At 45.0% G+C, this 17,862-nt stretch overlaps 1 protein-coding gene across 1 annotated transcript in view; it reads left to right on the plus strand.

Annotated features, from left to right (window-relative positions):
- LOC139470210 (protein AF-10-like) overlaps positions 1-15,562 on the plus strand; it is a 31,236-nt gene extending 15,674 nt beyond the window's left edge. The window contains exons 10-16 of the mRNA XM_071252527.1: positions 2,752-2,849; positions 4,729-4,864; positions 7,052-7,137; positions 8,468-8,661; positions 9,490-9,592; positions 11,623-11,717; positions 14,323-15,562. Of these exons, the coding sequence (XP_071108628.1) occupies positions 2,752-2,849; positions 4,729-4,864; positions 7,052-7,137; positions 8,468-8,661; positions 9,490-9,592; positions 11,623-11,717; positions 14,323-14,475 (865 nt within the window). The 3' untranslated portion in view covers positions 14,476-15,562. The remainder of the gene's footprint in view (positions 1-2,751; positions 2,850-4,728; positions 4,865-7,051; positions 7,138-8,467; positions 8,662-9,489; positions 9,593-11,622; positions 11,718-14,322) is intronic.
- Positions 15,563-17,862: the final 2,300 nt, after the last annotated feature.

Genomic DNA, 17,862 nt, shown 5'->3' on the forward strand with positions numbered 1-17,862 from the left:
CACAACATTTCGGATTATATGCTTACTTCTTCATCAGGTGAACCTGGGTTCGATTCCCCACGTGGGTACAATGTGTGAAGGGGGCACGGGATTCGCTGTGCAGAGTTGCGTCCCTTGGGCACGCCGGACACCTATGATTGTGGGTTCGAATCCCGGTTAGCCCCGATTATGTTTCTAGGTTTGTCAGCACCATACCCGTGCTCGTGGGTTTCACCGAAGTGGTAAATGTCTAAGACCTGCATCACTTGGGGCTTTCCTCCCACATTAAGCTGCGTTAAATCCAACACACACACACACACACACACACACACACACACACACACACAATGTGTGAAGCATCCCCCGCCGGGATATTGCTGGAAAATTGCTAAAAGCAGCATAAAACCACACTCACTTCTTCTTTGAGTGAGGGGGGGTAGGGTAGCCTAGTGGTTAAAGCGTTCTGTCGTCATGCCGAAGAACCGGGTTCGATTCCCGACATGGGTACATGAGTTCTGCTGTAAAGTCATCAAAATTCTGCAGTGAAATGATCAAAATTATGCAGTGAAATTGTCAAAATTATGCAGTGAAATTGTCAAAATTATGCAGTGAAATTGATGTAAAATTATTATCATTTCCCCGTCAGAAACTAATACCAATTCATTATGTTTCTTTACAAACTTTAGTCTCTTGCATTGAAAACTTTTCAGGTTTAGTTTAACACTTTATTATGACTTTATGTAGTCATAATACAACAAGAACATTTTGAAGTGAGAATTATTTATTTCAAATTTCATTCTATAGTAGAATTCATGTTTCGGTATCAAACGAGTGCAAAATTTGTTAGAATTGCTTGAAAATAATGAAAAACAGTGCATTGATTTATCAAAAACACAAATTCTTTGATTTTCTGCAGTTCTGTACAGGGAAGATGTGTGTACAGGGGAAGATGTGTGTACAGGGAAGATGTGTGTACAGGGAAGATGTGTGTACAAGGGAAGATGTGTGTACAGGGAAAGATGTGTGTACAGGGGAGATGTGTGTACAGGGGAAGACGTGTGTACAAGGGAAGATGTGTGTACAGGGAAGATGTGTGTACAAGGGAAGATGTGTGTACAGGGAAGATGTGTGTACAGGGAAGATATGTGTACAGGGAAGATGTGTGTACTGGAAAGATGTGTGTACAGGGAAGATGTGTGTACAGGGAAGATGTGTGTACAGGGGAAGATGTGTGTACAGGGGAAGATGTGTGTACAGGGAAGATGTGTGTACAGGGGAAGATGTGTGTACAAGGGAAGATGTGTACAGGGGAGATGTGTGTACAGGGGAGATGTGTGTACAGGGGAAGATGTGTGTACAGGGGAAGATGTGTGTACAGGGGAAGATGTGTGTACAGGGAAGATGTGTGTACAGGGGAAGATGTGTGTACAGGGAAGATGTGTACAGGGGAAGATGTGTGTACAGGGAAGATGTGTGTACAGGGGAAGATGTGTGTACAGGGAAGATGTGTGTACAGGGGAAGATGTGTGTACAGGAAAGATGTGTGTACAGGGAAGATATGTGTACAGGGGAAGATGTGTGTACAGGGAAGATATGTGTACAGGGGAAGATGTGTGTACAGGGAAGATATGTGTACAGGGGAAGATGTGTGTACAGGGAAGATATGTGTACAGGGGAAGATATGTGTAAGGGAAGATGTGTGTACAGGGAAGATGTGTACAGGGAAGATGTGTGTACAGGGGAAGATATGTGTACAGGGGAAGATATGTGTAAGGGAAGACGTGTGTACAGGGAAGATGTGTACAGGGAAGATGTGTGTACAGGGGAAGATATGTGTACAGGGGAAGATGTGTGTACAGGGAAGATATGTGTACAGGGGAAGATATGTGTAAGGGAAGATGTGTGTACAGGGAAGATGTGTACAGGGAAGATGTGTGTACAGGGGAAGATATGTGTACAGGGGAAGATATGTGTAAGGGAAGACGTGTGTACAGGGAAGATGTGTGTACAGGGGAAGATATGTGTAAGGGAAGATATGTGTAAGGGAAGATATGTGTACAGGGGAAGATATGTGTACAGGGGAAGATATGTGTAAGGGAAGATATGTGTACAGGGAAGATGTGTGTACAGCGGAAGATGTGTGTACAGGGAAGATGTGTGTACAGGGAAGATGTGTGTACAGGGGAAGATGTGTGTACAGGGAAGATATGTGTACAGGGAAGATGTGTGTACAGGGGAAGATGTGTGTACAGGGGAAGATGTGTGTACAGGGAAGATGTGTGTACAGGGGAAGATGTGTGTACAGGGAATATATGTGTACAGGGAAGATGTGTGTACTGGAAAGATGTGTACAGGGTAGATGTGTGTACAGCGGAAGATGTGTGTACAGAGAAGATGTGTGTACAGGGAAGATGTGTGTACAGGGAAGATGTGTGTACAGGGGAAGATGTGTGTACAGGGGAAGATGTGTGTACAGGGGAAGATGTGTGTACAGGGAAGATGTGTGTACAGGGAAGATGTGTGTTCAGGGAAGATGTGTGTTCAGGGAAGATGTGTGTACAGGGGAAGATGTGTGTACATGGAAGATGTGTGTACAGGGGAAGATGTGTGTACAGGGAAGATGTGTGTACAGGGGAAGATGTGTACAGGGAAGATGTGTGTACAGGGGAAGATGTGTGTACAGGGAAGATATGTGTACAGATGAAGATGTGTGTACTGGAAAGATGTGTACAGGGTAGATGTGTGTATAGCGATGATATCTGTGTGTTGCAGGCAAAACAGCTTCTGTAACAGTGTGTTTGGTGGATCTCCCTACTTCCAGAGTCTCAGTGCTCCAGGACCGGTGTCACTACCCAGGTTTGGACAGTCAGGTGAGTCTGGGAGGTCCTGTCACACTGGGATATCATGTTACGCTGGAAGATGGTATCACACTGGGAGATCATGTTACACTTGGAGATTACGTCACACAAGGAGATCATTTCATACTGGGAAGTTGTGTCACACTGACAGATATCTCTTGGAGATTGTGTCAAATTGGGAGGTCGTGTCACATTAAGCAATCACACTGGGAGATCACGTCACGCTTGGAGATCGTGTCACTCTAGGAGATTGTGTCACACTCGTCACTGGGAGATTGTGTCACACTGGGAGAATGTATCACTCTGAGAGATTGTGTCACACTGGGAGATTATGGCACACTGGGAGATTGTGGCACACTGGGAGATTGTGTCACTCTGGGAGATTGTGTCACACTCGTCACTGGGAGATTGTGTCACACTGGGAGAACGTATCACTCTGGGAGATAGTATCACACTGGGAGATTGTGTCACACTGGGAGATTGTGTCACACTGGGAGATGGTATTACACTAGGAGAACGTGTCACACTGGGAGATCACGTCACGCTTGGAGATCGTTTCACACTGGGAGATTGTGTCACACTGGGAGATTGTGTCACTCTGGGAGATTGTGTCACACTCGTCACTGGGAGATTGTGTCACCCTGGGAGAACGTATCACTCTGGGAGATTGTATCACACTGGGAGATTGTGTCACACTGGGAGATTGTGTCACACTGGGAGATTGTTTCACACTGGGAGAACGTATCACTCTGAGAGATTGTGTCACACTTGGAGATTGTGTCACACTCGTCGCTGGGAGATTGTGTCACACTGGGAGAACGTATCACTCTGGGAGATTGTATCACACTGGGAGATTGTGTCACACTGGGAGAGCGTATCACTCTGGGAGATTGTATCACACTGGGAGAACATGTCACACTGGGAGATTATGTCACACTGGGAGAAAGTGTCACACTGGGAGATGGTATCACACTGGGAGATTGTGTCACACTGGGAGATTGTTTCACACTGGGAGAACGTATCACTCTGAGAGATTGTGTCACACTTGGAGATTGTGTCACACTTGTCACTGGGAGATTGTGTCACACTGGGAGAACGTATCACTCTGGGAGATTGTATCACACTGGGAGATTGTGTCACACTGGGAGAGCGTATCACTCTGGGAGATTGTATCACACTGGGAGAACATGTCACACTGGGAGATTATGTCACACTGGGAGATGGTATCACACTGGGAGATTGTGTCACACTGGGAGATGGTATTACACTAGGAGAACGTGTCACACTGGGAGATTGTGTCACACTGGGAGATGGTATCACACTGGGAGATGGTATTACACTAGGAGAATGTGTCACACTGGGAGATTATGTCACACTGGGAGATGGTATCACACTGGGAGATCATGTCACACTTGGAGAACGTGTCACACTGGGAGAACGTGTCACTCTGGGAGATTGTGTCACACTGGGAGAACATGTCACACTGGGAGAACGTGTCACACACTGGGAGAACATGTCACACTGGGAGAACATGTCACTCTGGGAGATTGTGTCACACTGGGAGAACGTGTCACATCTTGACATCACACTAGGTCACACCACACTAGGAGATCATCCCACATATCAATATTTCCTTTCTTAAATATCTGGAGACCTTGCCTTAAGTACTTATTATCACTACCAATGTTTCAATTTGTTTATTTTTAGCAGCATAAAACAGCAAACAATATTTTAATGACAAACAATCATATGACACACGTTTTTAACGTCATCATATATTTCATAACTGTTTGATATTTTATGTCAGATATGTGTGAGGACTAATCCACAAAGTGAATTTGGTGCATAATCAGTTTTGTTGAATCAATGTTGGGGATGTCGTTCTTGGCAGGTTTTGATGGAAGAAGCTCATCTGCATGTGACTCCAGCCGGGGAGGAGGGGATGCGGACAAGGACCCAGTCAATGGTTACCTGTGTCCCCCCAAAATGTTCCCCTCCTTGTCGAGGTGCGGAGAAGGGCCAGGAGGGTGAGTTTCATGGCAGCCATTGCTTGCTTTCAGTTGACTCTGTGCTTGCCGCAAAAGGTGACTGATTGTCGTAAAAGGTGACTAACAGGATTGGTTGGACACTCTTGCTGACTTGGTTGATGCATGTCATCGTGTCCCAATTGTGGAGATAGATGCTCATGATACCAATCACTGGATTGTCTGGTCCAGGCTCCATTATTTACAGACTGCCATCAGTAGCTGGAATATTGCTGAGTGCAGCGTTAAACAACAAACAAACAAACAAAGAAACCAACTCTGAGGTTCCAGGGTAATCCAGCCCGGGACTTGAGTAACCTGTCTAAAGTCGGGTAAAGCCTGATACTGTCTCTTGTGTAGGACCCTCAGCTGAATCAGAGATTGTTCCGGAATCAAAGAGCAACTGGATTTGAAAATGATGGTATCAACTTTTGATCAGACATTCATCAATGTTATTACCAATATATTCTTCAGGACATTTTGATGACAGTCATTCAATGTCCTAAAAGATTAACGGATCTGATAGCCTTCTAATAATAGCCAACACCCTAAAACTAACGTTTGGGCAAGTCAACTCAGGATGTTTTTTCAAAGACAGGTAATCATTTGTATCTACAATCAAATGACTTATGAATAGCCAGACAATATGTTTCCTCCACAGCAAATATTAACAATATCCATCGCAATATGGCTGAAATAATTCTGATGTGATGTTAAGTTTTAACTCACACACTCATAATAATATCTATTCAAAACAATCACAATACTGCATTTTAAAGCACTAAATCAGTTGCCTGAAGTCAGTGCTACAAATTAAACAATTGCCAGGCTGCCATTAGAATGAACAGACTTTAGAATCTCCAGGCGCTGACAAAATTTGCCAGGCCCTCATCAACAAACTGCTGCTTATTGTGAAAAATTATTCCACAAATAAATCGACTGCAGACAAATTTGAAACCACGGGCCCAACATGTCTGCCTGGCATTGGCCTACGGGCCCAACACGTCTGCCTGGCATGGACCTACGGGCCCAACATGTCTGCCTGGCATTGGCCTACGGGTCCAACATGTCTGCCTGGCATTGGCCTACGGGCCCAACATGTCTGCCTGGCATGGGCCTACGGGCCCAACACGTCTGCCTGGCATGGGCCTACGGGCCCAACATGTCTGCCTGCCATGGGCCTACAGGCCAAAAACGTCTGCCTGGCATGGGCCTACGGGCCCAACACGTCTGCCTGGCATGGGCCTACGGGCCCAACACGTCTGCCTGGCATGGGCCTACCGGCCTAACACGTCTGCCTGCCATGGGCCTACGGGCCCAACACGTCTGCCTGGCATGGGCCTACCGGCCCAACACGTCTGCCTGCCATGGGCCTACGGGCCCAACATGTCTGCCTGGCATGGACCTACGGGCCCAACATGTCTGCCTGGCATTGGCCTACGGGCCCAACATGTCTGCCTGGCATTGGCCTACGGGCCCAACACGTCTGCCTGGCATGGGTCTACGGGCCCAACACGTCTGCCTGGCATGGGCCTACGGGCCCAACACGTCTGCCTGGCATGGGCCTACGGGCCCAACACGTCTGCCTGGCATGGGCCTACCGGCCCAACACGTCTGCCTGGCATGGGCCTACCGGCCCAACACGTCTGCCTGCCATGGGCCTACGGGCCCAACACGTCTGCCTGGCATTGGCCTACGGGCCCAACACGTCTGCCTGGCATGGGCCTACGGGCCCAACATGTCTGCCTGGCATTGGCCTACGGGCCCAACACGTCTGCCTGGCATTGGCCTACCGGCCCAACACGTCTGCCTGGCATGGGCCTACGGGCCCAACACGTCTGCCTGGCATGGGCCTACCGGCCCAACACCTCTGCCTGGCATGGGCCTACGGGCCCAACACTTCTGCCTGGCATGGACCTACGGGCCCAACACGTCTGCCTGGCATGAGCCTAAGGGCAGACGCTTATTTCAAACACTGCCTGAAGACAATGTGGTAAACCGTTTTGAGTTTTAAGTACCATATTTAGTGCTTTAAACTCATTGTCTACTGCGTACCCTCCTACACAGCAGTTCTGTACATATCATACACAAAACATTTATTATTGTTGAATGTGACTTAGTAGCAAATTCTTTTAATAATGTCACTTTGAGTAAGTTTGTAATTCTATGCCATGATGCCTCCTCCTGCAGATTCCCGACGTCGATGGAGCAGTTGTTGGAGAGACAGTGGGAGCAGGGGTCACAGTTCCTCATGGAGCAGAGCCAGCACTTTGACAGTCAGTACATCACGTAGAGATCCGTGGTAGAGTAGGTCGTCAGCAACCCATGCTTGAGGCGACTATGCTTGTCGTAAGAGGCGACTATGCTTATTTCCAGCAATAAAGATATGGGTTAGAATAGGTCTTCAGCAACCCATCCCTTTTGTTAGAGGCGACTATGCTTGTAGTAAGAGGCGACTATCCTTGTAGTTAGAGGCGACTATGCTTTTCTCAACCTGTGAAGATCCAAGTTAGAGTATGTCGTCAGCGACCCATGCTTGTCGTAAGAGGCGACTATGCTTGTCGTAAGAGGCAACTATGCTTATTTCCTGCCATGAAGAGACGGGTAAGAATAGGTCTTCAGCAAACCATGCTTATCACCCGCCATGAAGATACGGGTAAGAAAAGGTCCCATAAAGATCCAGGGTAGAATAGGTCTTTGGCAACCTATGCTTGTCATAAGAGGCAACAAATGGAATTGGTTGGTCAGACTTGCTGACTTGGTTAATGCATGTCATCGTATCCCAAATGTGGAGATCGATTCTCATGATGTCAATCACTGGATTGTCTGGTCCAGACTCGATTATTGACAGACCGCCGTCGTATCGCTGGGATTTTGCTGAGTGTGGTATTACACAACAAGCAAACAACATCCTGTAGAACCAGACATGGTTCAAGGCCAAAAACAGGGTGGGAGTTTGGTTTTTAATTAATTTTTCTTAACTTTGCAATATGGTAATTTGCAGTTTGTCAATGGCAATTACCATATTCGACGTAATAAGCGCCCAGGGCGCTCTCAAAATTAAAAACAGGGGGCTCTTATAAGAATATTATTTTGGTGGAAAAAAATAGATTTGAAAGATAAATTTCGTGGTTTATGCTGACAGACTGAAATGTTTATATACGACAGATATATTTTTTCAGAATTTAATTGCCCATAATTAAGGGTGAATATAACACACGAGTGTGTTTTATGCGCGAATAAATAAGTCTTGTGTACATTGATCAATCGGAAGGGGTGCTAATTGGGATTGTTTACTAGCCAATATATGAGCAATTATCCCCGTGGGCGCTTAATAGAGCGAGGCGCTTATTATGTTAAATACGGTAACGTCACCATAATGAAGATAATGACTGGTTAGTTCTTTCAAGTGCAACAAAATGCAACAAAAAGTGAAAAATGATTAACTTTTGCATCACTTTGGACTTTGCCTACAATAAGCTGACACGACTGAAATACGGTTGAAACCATTTTGAAGATGTTTCATGGCAGAATACTGCCACGATGTTAAGTCGTGTTTCTGCATGTCTACTTTCGATGATATACTTTCTACTTCTCTCATTCTAGTAGCGTCGCTGCTGAACTGCCTGCACCAGCTGAAGACGGAGAACACGCGGCTGGAGGAGTATGTCAAGTCCCTGACGGAGAGACGGAACCAGCTGCTCACCATCAACGCCAGGCTCTCCCTCCCCTTCAACACCGTCAACAACAACTCCATGTCGCATTCACCACCAGACTCACCTCCAGACATCAAGTCACAGGTGGGGAACTCAGATGCACCTTATGTCAAAGGAATAAACCCCGTGAAGATCCGTGTTGGAATGGGTCTTCAGCAACCCATGCTTGTGAGGGGCGACTGACGGGATTGGGTAGTCAGGCTAGCTGACTTGGTTGATACATGTCATCGTATCACAATTGCCGGGGTAGATTTATTGTTTCCTGATTGGCTAGATCCGGGGTAGAATAGGTCTTCAGCAACCCATGCTTGCTGTAAAAGGCGACTATGCTTGTTGTAAGAGGTGACTGGTGGGATCGGGTGGTCAGGCTTGATTGATGCATGTCATCGATCCCAATTGCGTGGATCAATGCTCATTTCGTCAGTCACTGGATTGTCTGGTCCAAGGTCCATGTCATTTTTAACCCAGTTGCGTAGATCGATGTTCATGATGACAATCATTGGATTGTTTGGTCCAGAATCTAGCTGGAATATTGCTGAGTCCACTATAAAGAAAAGACAACAAAAATCATATGATTTAAGGATGGTCTGTGGGGTTTCCTGTTTGAAGTAGGTCCATTCCCAGCAACCTATGCTGGTCATAAGGAAGAGACAGTGTATACAGGTGTCAGGCTCGGGGAGGTGGTTGGATGCATGTCATCACACCCTGACGTCATGAATCATTGGTCACAATCGGTTTGGACTCGTGTTATTTACAGGCTGCTATTTTATGGCCTGACCCTGGATATTTCTGTACTTATTGCATTGCTTCAGAACAAATAAAAAAAGCCAGGGTGCAGGTGAATATTTATATGTAAGAGCCAGATATGAGTATATTTGTGTGAATGTTGACTTGTGCAGTGTTTGGTTTCAGGTGGCCCAGTCCCCGGTGGACCACTCATCCTGCCAGAGCCCAGCTCCTCCAATCATCAACCCCATCACACCATCCAACTCCGACGACGCCCCCAGCCCCTGTGGTCAGTACATGTGTTGTAACTGGGACGACCACCCCAGTTCCTGTGATCAGTTCTCATGTAGTAACTATGACGACGCTCCCAGTTCCTGTGATCAGTCCTCGTGTAGTACCTCCCAAGAGGCCCCCAGTTCCTGTGATCAGTTCTCGTGTAGTAACTATGATGACGCCCCCAGTTCCTGTGATCAGTTCTCGTGTAGTAACTATGATGACGCCCCCAGTTCCTGTGATCAGTTCTCATGTAGTAACTATGACGACGCCCCCAGTTCCTGTGATCAGTTCTCGTGTAGTACCTCCCACGAGGCCCCCAGTTCCTGTGATCAGTTCTCGTGTAGTAACTATGACGATGCCCCCAGTTCCTGTGATCAGTTCTCAAGTGGTACCTCCCACGAGGCCCCCAGTTCCTGTGATCAGTTCTCGTGTAGTAACTATGACGAGGCCCCCAGTTCCTGTGATTAGTTCTCGTGTAGGAACTATGACGACGTTCCCAGTTCCTGTGATCAGTTCTCGTGCAGTAACTATGACAACGCCCCCAGTTCCTGTGATCAGTTCTCGTGCAGTAACTATGACAACGCCCCCAGTTCCTGTGATCAGTTCTCGTGTAAGAACTATGACAACGCCCCCAGTTCCTGTGATCAGTTCTCGTGTAGTACCTCCTACGAGGCCCCCAGTTCCTGTGATCAGTTCTCGTGTAGTAACTATGATGACGCTCCCAGTTCCTGTGATCAGTTCTTGTGCAGTAACTATGAGGACGCTCCCAGTTCCTGTGATCAGTTCTTGTGCAGTAACTATGAGGACGCCCCCAGTTCCTGTGATCAGTTCTCGTGTAGTATCTCCTACGAGGCCCCCAGTTCCTGTGATTAGTTCTCGTGTAGTAACTATGACGACGCCCCAGGTTCCTGTGAACAGTTCTCGTGTAGTACCTCCCACGAGGCCCCCAGTCACTGTGGTCAGTTCTCTTGTAGTAACTATGACGACGCCCCAGGTTCCTGTGATCAGTTCTCGTGTAGTACCTCCCACGAGGCCCCCAGTCACTGTGATCAGTTCTCGTGTAGTACCTCCCACGAGGCCCCCAGTTCCTGTGATCAGTTCTCGTGTAGTACCTCCCACGAGGCCCCCAGTCACTGTGATCAGTTCTCGTGTAGTACCTCCCACGAGGCCCCCAGTTCCTGTGATCAGTTCTCGTGTAGTACCTCCCACGAGGCCCCCAGTCACTGTGATCAGTTCTCGTGTAGTACCTCCCACGAGGCCCCCAGTTCCTGTGATCAGTTCTCGTGTAGTACCTCCCACGAGGCCCCCAGTCACTGTGATCAGTTTTCGTGTAGTACCTCCCACGAGGCCCCCTGTTCCTGTGATCAGTTCTCGTGTAGTACCTCCCACGAGGCCCCCAGTCACTGTTGTCAATACACATGTAGTAACATACACAAGGACCCCAGTTCCTGTGTTCTGGACCCACTTGCACAAAGCGATCTTAGCGCTTAGACTATTGTAAGCCTATGCTAAAGTATGGGAGTTACGATCATCTTAGCGCTAAGATCGCTTTGTGCAAGTGGGCCCTGTACTTGTGTAGTAACTATGAGGAGACTCCCAATCTCTGTGGTCAGTTGTAGTGGACAGTCCACCTATCTGACAGTATCCCATGCTTGACCTGAGGGAGGATCAGACTTAACTGTGCCATGGTGTAGATGGCTGACCATGCATTTAGTCACTGGCTTGTCAGGTCGCCACAATCTCATTAAACTCGGATCTCACTCGGAGAGGAATCCAAGTAAATGACATGATTTTATTGAAACTAAAGTTGCCATGATCGTGATGATATTGCTGGAATATTGCTGACTGTGGCTTACAGTAACATTCATTCTGTGATGAGACACCAGGCAATAACGTCGACCAGAGGTCATCTTTGACAAAACCAGTGTCAACAATGGGGTATAACTTTGCTGTATTTTGACCTGCTGTCAGTGTCATCAGTTAGCACAATTTCCACAGATTAACAAGTGTGTGTCCTTACCACATGGTTTGTTTTGTTGACAGAGTGTGTGTCTCCACTAGTTGCAGGGTCAGGGGTGACAGTGAAGACCCTCCCTGACCGGTCACAACCAGGCCAACAGCTGCCCTCTACCTCTCAGGTCAGCTACACACACTGCCCGCTTCCTTCAAACTGAAACATTTCGTGAATTAGACCATGTTCATTGAAAAACAAGTCCAAGTGATTCCATGGCATTTGATTGGATAACCCTGCAATTATTTTGGTGTTTGTTTCAATAAATAAACAAAGCCAAGCCCACTTACAGATTTTTTGTTTCCTGATTGGCTAGATCCGGGTTGAATAGGTCTTCAGCAACCCATGCTTGCCGTAAAAGGCGACTATGCTTGTTTTAAGAGGCGACTTACGGGATCTGGTGGTCATGCTCGCTGACTTGGTGGGTACATGTCATCAATCCATATTGTGTGGATCGATGCTCATGATATCAATCACTGGATTGTCTGGTTCAAACTCGACTATTTACAGACCGCCCTCATATAGCTGTAATAATGCTGAGTGCGATGTTAAACAACAAACCAACCAACCAACCTGAATGGCTAATAATAGAATGAGTGTGGCTATATTGCGCCGAATGAGGTCACTGATTTTATGTTGTTGTCTACAGATTTGCATGTGTTATTGATTAAATAAGCAGTCTGTGAAGTTATTGTCATATTTATTACATATATATTGATAAGAATTGACTTACGTTTTACATTTATGGACATATATGTAAAAATTGGTGTACACACTTTGTGTGAATCCATACTTCACACAGTACGCACATCGTTTTTTACTTTTATACCCCTGTAAATACATAACATATTGAAGACAAGACCTAAGTATGGAAACCAGCCTTCCCTCAAAAGTTTGATTGCTAATAACTCCCCACTTACCAGCTGCCTTGAACATTCCCCAGTTGTAACCACCATTATACAACCTCTTTCGCCAACTTCTGAAATTTATCAAACACGAGCTTGGTATCACAGCTATAATTTGATTGGCTGCCTGAGATCACGTGCTCAAAATTGACCAATCACGAAGCTTGTAGCAGATTTCGGCAAGAAAGCGTCATTAGAAACAAATTTTAATCCAATGAAATCGCTTGTTATAACTACGGAAAAAAACCAGGCGATGTTACGAAAGCGCGATTACGAAATGAATGACCGCCGTGTTGTGACAGCAACTACATTTGTGTGACAGTGTCGCCTCAAATTGGATTGCCCACTAATTAAGAATATAAACTTCGCTTGTGGTTCTCTTTTATTGCATGCATGCGCTTCTAAGATCAAAGGATGTATAGTGTGAAAAGTTAACTAGTTGAACAATCGTATTTCCGGGACTTGCCGCGAATGTTTTCAAACAGATTATTAGAACTCCATTCAGCGATAATAGGTTGATTATGCAATTAGAAGCGTTATGTGCAAATGAACAACGAACAACAATACAATTATGTCTGTGTAAAACTCTCGGTATTAAAAGTGTACATAAATTTTGGGAGCCATGCGTTACCGCGCGTAGTAACCGAGGTAGCGCTTTATTGAAGAGCACAATAGCGAGGGATCACTGTATCAACATTATGATGCCACTGGTCTCTCCTAGTGTTTACCATCTTTCCGAGGCAAGACAGTTAACTGACTTTAAAAGTCCAGTTTCCACCCTTGCCGAACTAGGCTGGAATTCCTGGGCTCGATCGTGGCGCCATCAGTGGCTATTACGAGTTCTATGCCTCTCCTATGGACCAATCAGATTCCACCTCTCGTATCACTTGCATTTGCTTTAAACAAAACTGGCTCCCCGTCAAGACGATCTGATCGATAATCAAGATCTATTTTGTGATAAAACAAGTCTTACATCACGGAGTGCATCTAATCACGCGAGCACAGATTTCTATTTCGGAGCATGATTTTGTTTGGACTATGCATAGACTCGTTACTCCAGCCAAAATGTAACTCCATAATACCAGCCTAGTTCGGCAAGGGTGGAAACTGGACTTTTAAAGTTAACTCTCTTGCCTCGGGAATATGAGTGTTTACGTGCTCAAGGCAGTGACAGTTCTAAGACAACAGTGTGGAACAGTATCCAGAAATGGATGTATTACAAGCCTGCTAACCCGAATAGCCCTGAAAATAGGACTTTCTTGTGTACATTACTGTGGTTCTACCACTTACACACTGGTTCTTCAGTAGAAAAAACAAGGGATGGAATTTCCCTGGCCCACAGTGAGGTTGCACAAAATGTCAATGACTTGGAGTGTGTTGTTTTCGTCATACCTTAGTCTTTATTTGATCAGTGGGACGGTTGGGTAGCCAAGTGGTTAAAGCGTTCGCTCGTCACGCTGAAGACCCGGGTTAGATTCTCGACATGATTACTATGTGTGAAGCTCATTTCTGGTGTCCCCTGCCGTGATATTTCTGGAATATTGCTAAAAGCGGCGTAAAAACCACACTCACTCACTCATTCACTTATTTGGCCAGCAGTGGTAAGATGTTATAGGCAATTGGAAATAACAGTCTTGACAAAACATTTGTGGATTACAACTTCTTTATTATACTGTAATAGCCATGTTTCGTAATAGATCCATACACTGTCCTTATACTGGATCTATAAGGATCTATCTCGAAACTGCTTGCTTGAAGTTGTTTAGTTTTCATCCAGACATACATATTTTATTCTGACTCAATAAGAATCTTGTTTTCTGTTCACAGGATCAAAAACCGCAGCCTGGCTTCACCATTAGTCAGTCATTAGCATCATCATCATCGGTTCCCATGGCAACCAGTTTACCTTATCCTCTCCCTCTCCAGACTCATGGGGGCTGTCATCGAGTCCCGGATGGGAAACCGAAGGACAAGACTTGAAGCTGTGTCCTGGAAGTCCAATGAGCCACAACATCCCTTGTTACAACAGGGCCGGCCCCAGAACACATCAGTACGTGCTACACACTGGACACAACGGAAGCCAGGATTGGGCAACTTCCCATGGAGCTTATCCCCCATTTTGTGCAATGATACAGGTGCTGTGATTGGAGGACTGAGGCAGTGATGGAGATTTTGGACCTTCTTTTAGAATCAAGTCTCCATGGCAACGGGTGACTTATTTCTCTTGCATGCCATGGATGAAATGACGTGTATTTACTATGGAATAATGCTGGATTCATGGTTGGACCATAGAAGGACTTGGTTTAGGGCTGATGATTGGCTGCAAGATGTCAGCTTAATGATTACCATATTTAATGTATGTTTTGTAAAGAATATGAGGAAAATTAACTCTTTCTGACATTTTTGAAAACTATATGCAAATATCCTGTTATGATATAACACCAGTTTATAATATAACACCAGTGATAGTCCTGGTTGTTGTTTCAGCTTTTTAGGCATTTGGAACTGACCGGAATGTGGTAGACACGGTCAATCAAACACCTTGAAAACAGAGCTCAAATACATGTGTTCCAACCAGAGCAATTATCGTCATGACAACAAATGTGTTCATCAGTGGTTATTTCACATTCTAAAGAGTTTTTTCTATTCCTGAAGTGTTTTTTTTTTCAAGATTATGTGAATTATTAGAAACAGGAATGGAATTTCAGTTTACTGTATTTGCCATATTAAGTTCCCTGGTGCCTATAAAATTGACAAATGGGGCCACTTATTAAAAGCAAGCTTACTTTGTCTCCAGAGATTGTATTTTACTTAACAAACTTAGTTCAAACAATCTAGTAAAACATTCTCAATTATAGTTACTGTTATGTAAATGTTTGGTCTTAGAAGGGGCAGGTTATGAAGATTTCTTGTATTTTGGTCCAGAAGTTTGTCAGAGGAGGGAGCAGGGCGCTTAATACGGCTAATACAGTACTTACGGTATTGACACTACTCAAAGGAAGTTACAAAAGACCTGGGCCCACTTGCACAAAGCGCTCTTAGCGCTAAGACTATTGTAAGCCTATGTTAAGGTATGGAAGTTACGATCATCTTAGCGCTAAGATCGCTTTGTGCAAGTGGGCCCTGATTCTTTTCATATGACTATAGTTAATTATGTCATGTCATATGAAATATTAGGGTGCTCTGTTTCTTCTTTACTTAGTATATAAAACTCCTGGGCCCACTTGCACAAAGCCATCTTAGCACTACGACTAAGCCTATGTTAAAGTATGGGAGTTACGATCATCTTAGCGCTTAGATCGCTTTGTGCAAGTGGGCCCTGGTCAGTGTTGAAATCATCACCAACATTGTGTGTTATCGTCATATTTTCATGCAGTGATTTTCAAGATGTCTATATGCCTAAAGATGGCAGTGAGTGAGGATGAGAGTCGTATGGATTAGGGAGTATGTGATGAGGTTACAGCGGCACAATGTTCCAGTCATCAATAATCATGTCATCCTCATGTACCAGACAAAGGTTTCATTGTCATAGCTGTATATAATTTATTTTGAGAATGAAAATCGTCATGCATCTCGAAATGTCACTACAATATTTTCAATTCCATGTTTAGTGATGGAACTCTGGATTGTTTCCATGGATTTTACACTGATTCTTACTGATGCGTATGGGAGTGAGATTTTAGTGTGAAGGAGTAGAATGATGTAGACGAAAGTGACAAGGCACCATGGTGGGCTACTTGAAGTAGTAGGATCAGTGATGAGTGCTGTGTGAGAGAGACATTGGACGTATGTCTGTGTGAAACCAAACTGGCTACTTGAAGTAGTAGGATCAGTGATGAGTGCTGTGTGAGAGAGACATTGGACGTACGTCTGTGTGAAACGAAACTGGCCAATATGATCAACGTTCATAACATCTCTTACACCCTGTTATCGATTGCTGTGATATGGCTGAAATATTGCTGACTGCGGCAATATTTTCACTTTATTGTAGATGGTGGCTTACTCTGCCAACAACAAATTGATCAATTATTTGTTTGAATAATATACATGTGTTAGAATAAAACGATGATCTTTAAATAGTGAGGGAAATGTTTACTGCTGCTGTTCAGGCCGATACTCAGTCCCAAGCCTGCAGCAACTGTCAGTACAACTGTCAGTACAACTGTCGTTACAACTGTCGTTACAACTGTCAGTACAACTGTCAATACAAATCCCACACTGGAATTAACATTGCCCATTTTGTGTAATGAATTCACTGAGGTGACATCCTGATAACCTTGACCATGAAAGAGAGTCGAAGAGATTTAGATGCTTACTTGTACACTATGGCACTGAATGCAATGTTAAATACCACTCAGTTTAAGAAAATCCAAATTTTGAATTCTATAAGAATTTTTTTCCAGTTTGCCCGCCAAGGGCAATGGGTTTGGAATCTTAGATAAACTTCCTGTGCTGTATTCCACCATGGCTGCTACTCTGGAAACAGCCTCTGTGGAGGAGGGCTACCATACCTTAATCTCTGAACGCCTCTGTGGAGGACGGCTACCATACCTTAATCTCTGAACGCCTCTGTGGAGGAGGGCTACCATACCTTAATCTATGAACGCCTCTGTGGAGGAGGGCTACCATACCTTAATCTCTGAACGCCCCTGTGGAGGAGGGCTACCATACCTTAATCTCTGAACGCCTCTGTGGAGGAGGGCTACCATACCTTAATCTATGAACGCCTCTGTGGAGGAGGGCTACCATACCTTAATCTATGAACGCCCCTGTGGAGGAGGGCTACCATACCTTAATCCATGAACGCCTCTGTGGAGGAGGGCTACCATACCTTAATCTATGAACGCCTCTGTGAAGGAGGGCTACCATACCTTAATCTATTAACATGATAGGCTCTCCTCTATATAACTTCTGTTCATGATGTAGCCTTGTGGGTAAGGTGGTTTGCTCTTCAAGCAGAAGGACTGGTTTGATTCCTCCTATGGTTACTATGATGTAAGCCCATTTTTGGTGTCCCCCTGACATAAAGATTTGACTTTCACTACTTTTACTAGTTTTAGGATCGTAGATTATCACAATAATAGATAAATAAGACATCAGAATGTTTAAAACATCTTTCGTCATCCTCTTCTACTTTTGACCAATTATTTGACAAGCAGTTGATTAATTTGTTGTGGCCATGATATATTTTATAACTATCTCAACCATTTTACATGTTTTAAGCATGTTGGATCTTAACACCACCTGTACATCATGTATGGTGTGAAATCTGGCGTTAAGTACACCTTCCCATCCCGCACTTTTACTGCTTTCCCTCCCATGAAATTAGAGGTTTGATACCAGATCCTGGTCAAAGTTTAGATTTAA

Source organism: Haliotis cracherodii, unplaced genomic scaffold (genome assembly GCF_022045235.1).
Source record: "Haliotis cracherodii isolate W230 unplaced genomic scaffold, xgHalCrac1.p SCAF_20, whole genome shotgun sequence".
Taxonomy (NCBI): Eukaryota; Metazoa; Mollusca; class Gastropoda; order Lepetellida; family Haliotidae; genus Haliotis; species Haliotis cracherodii.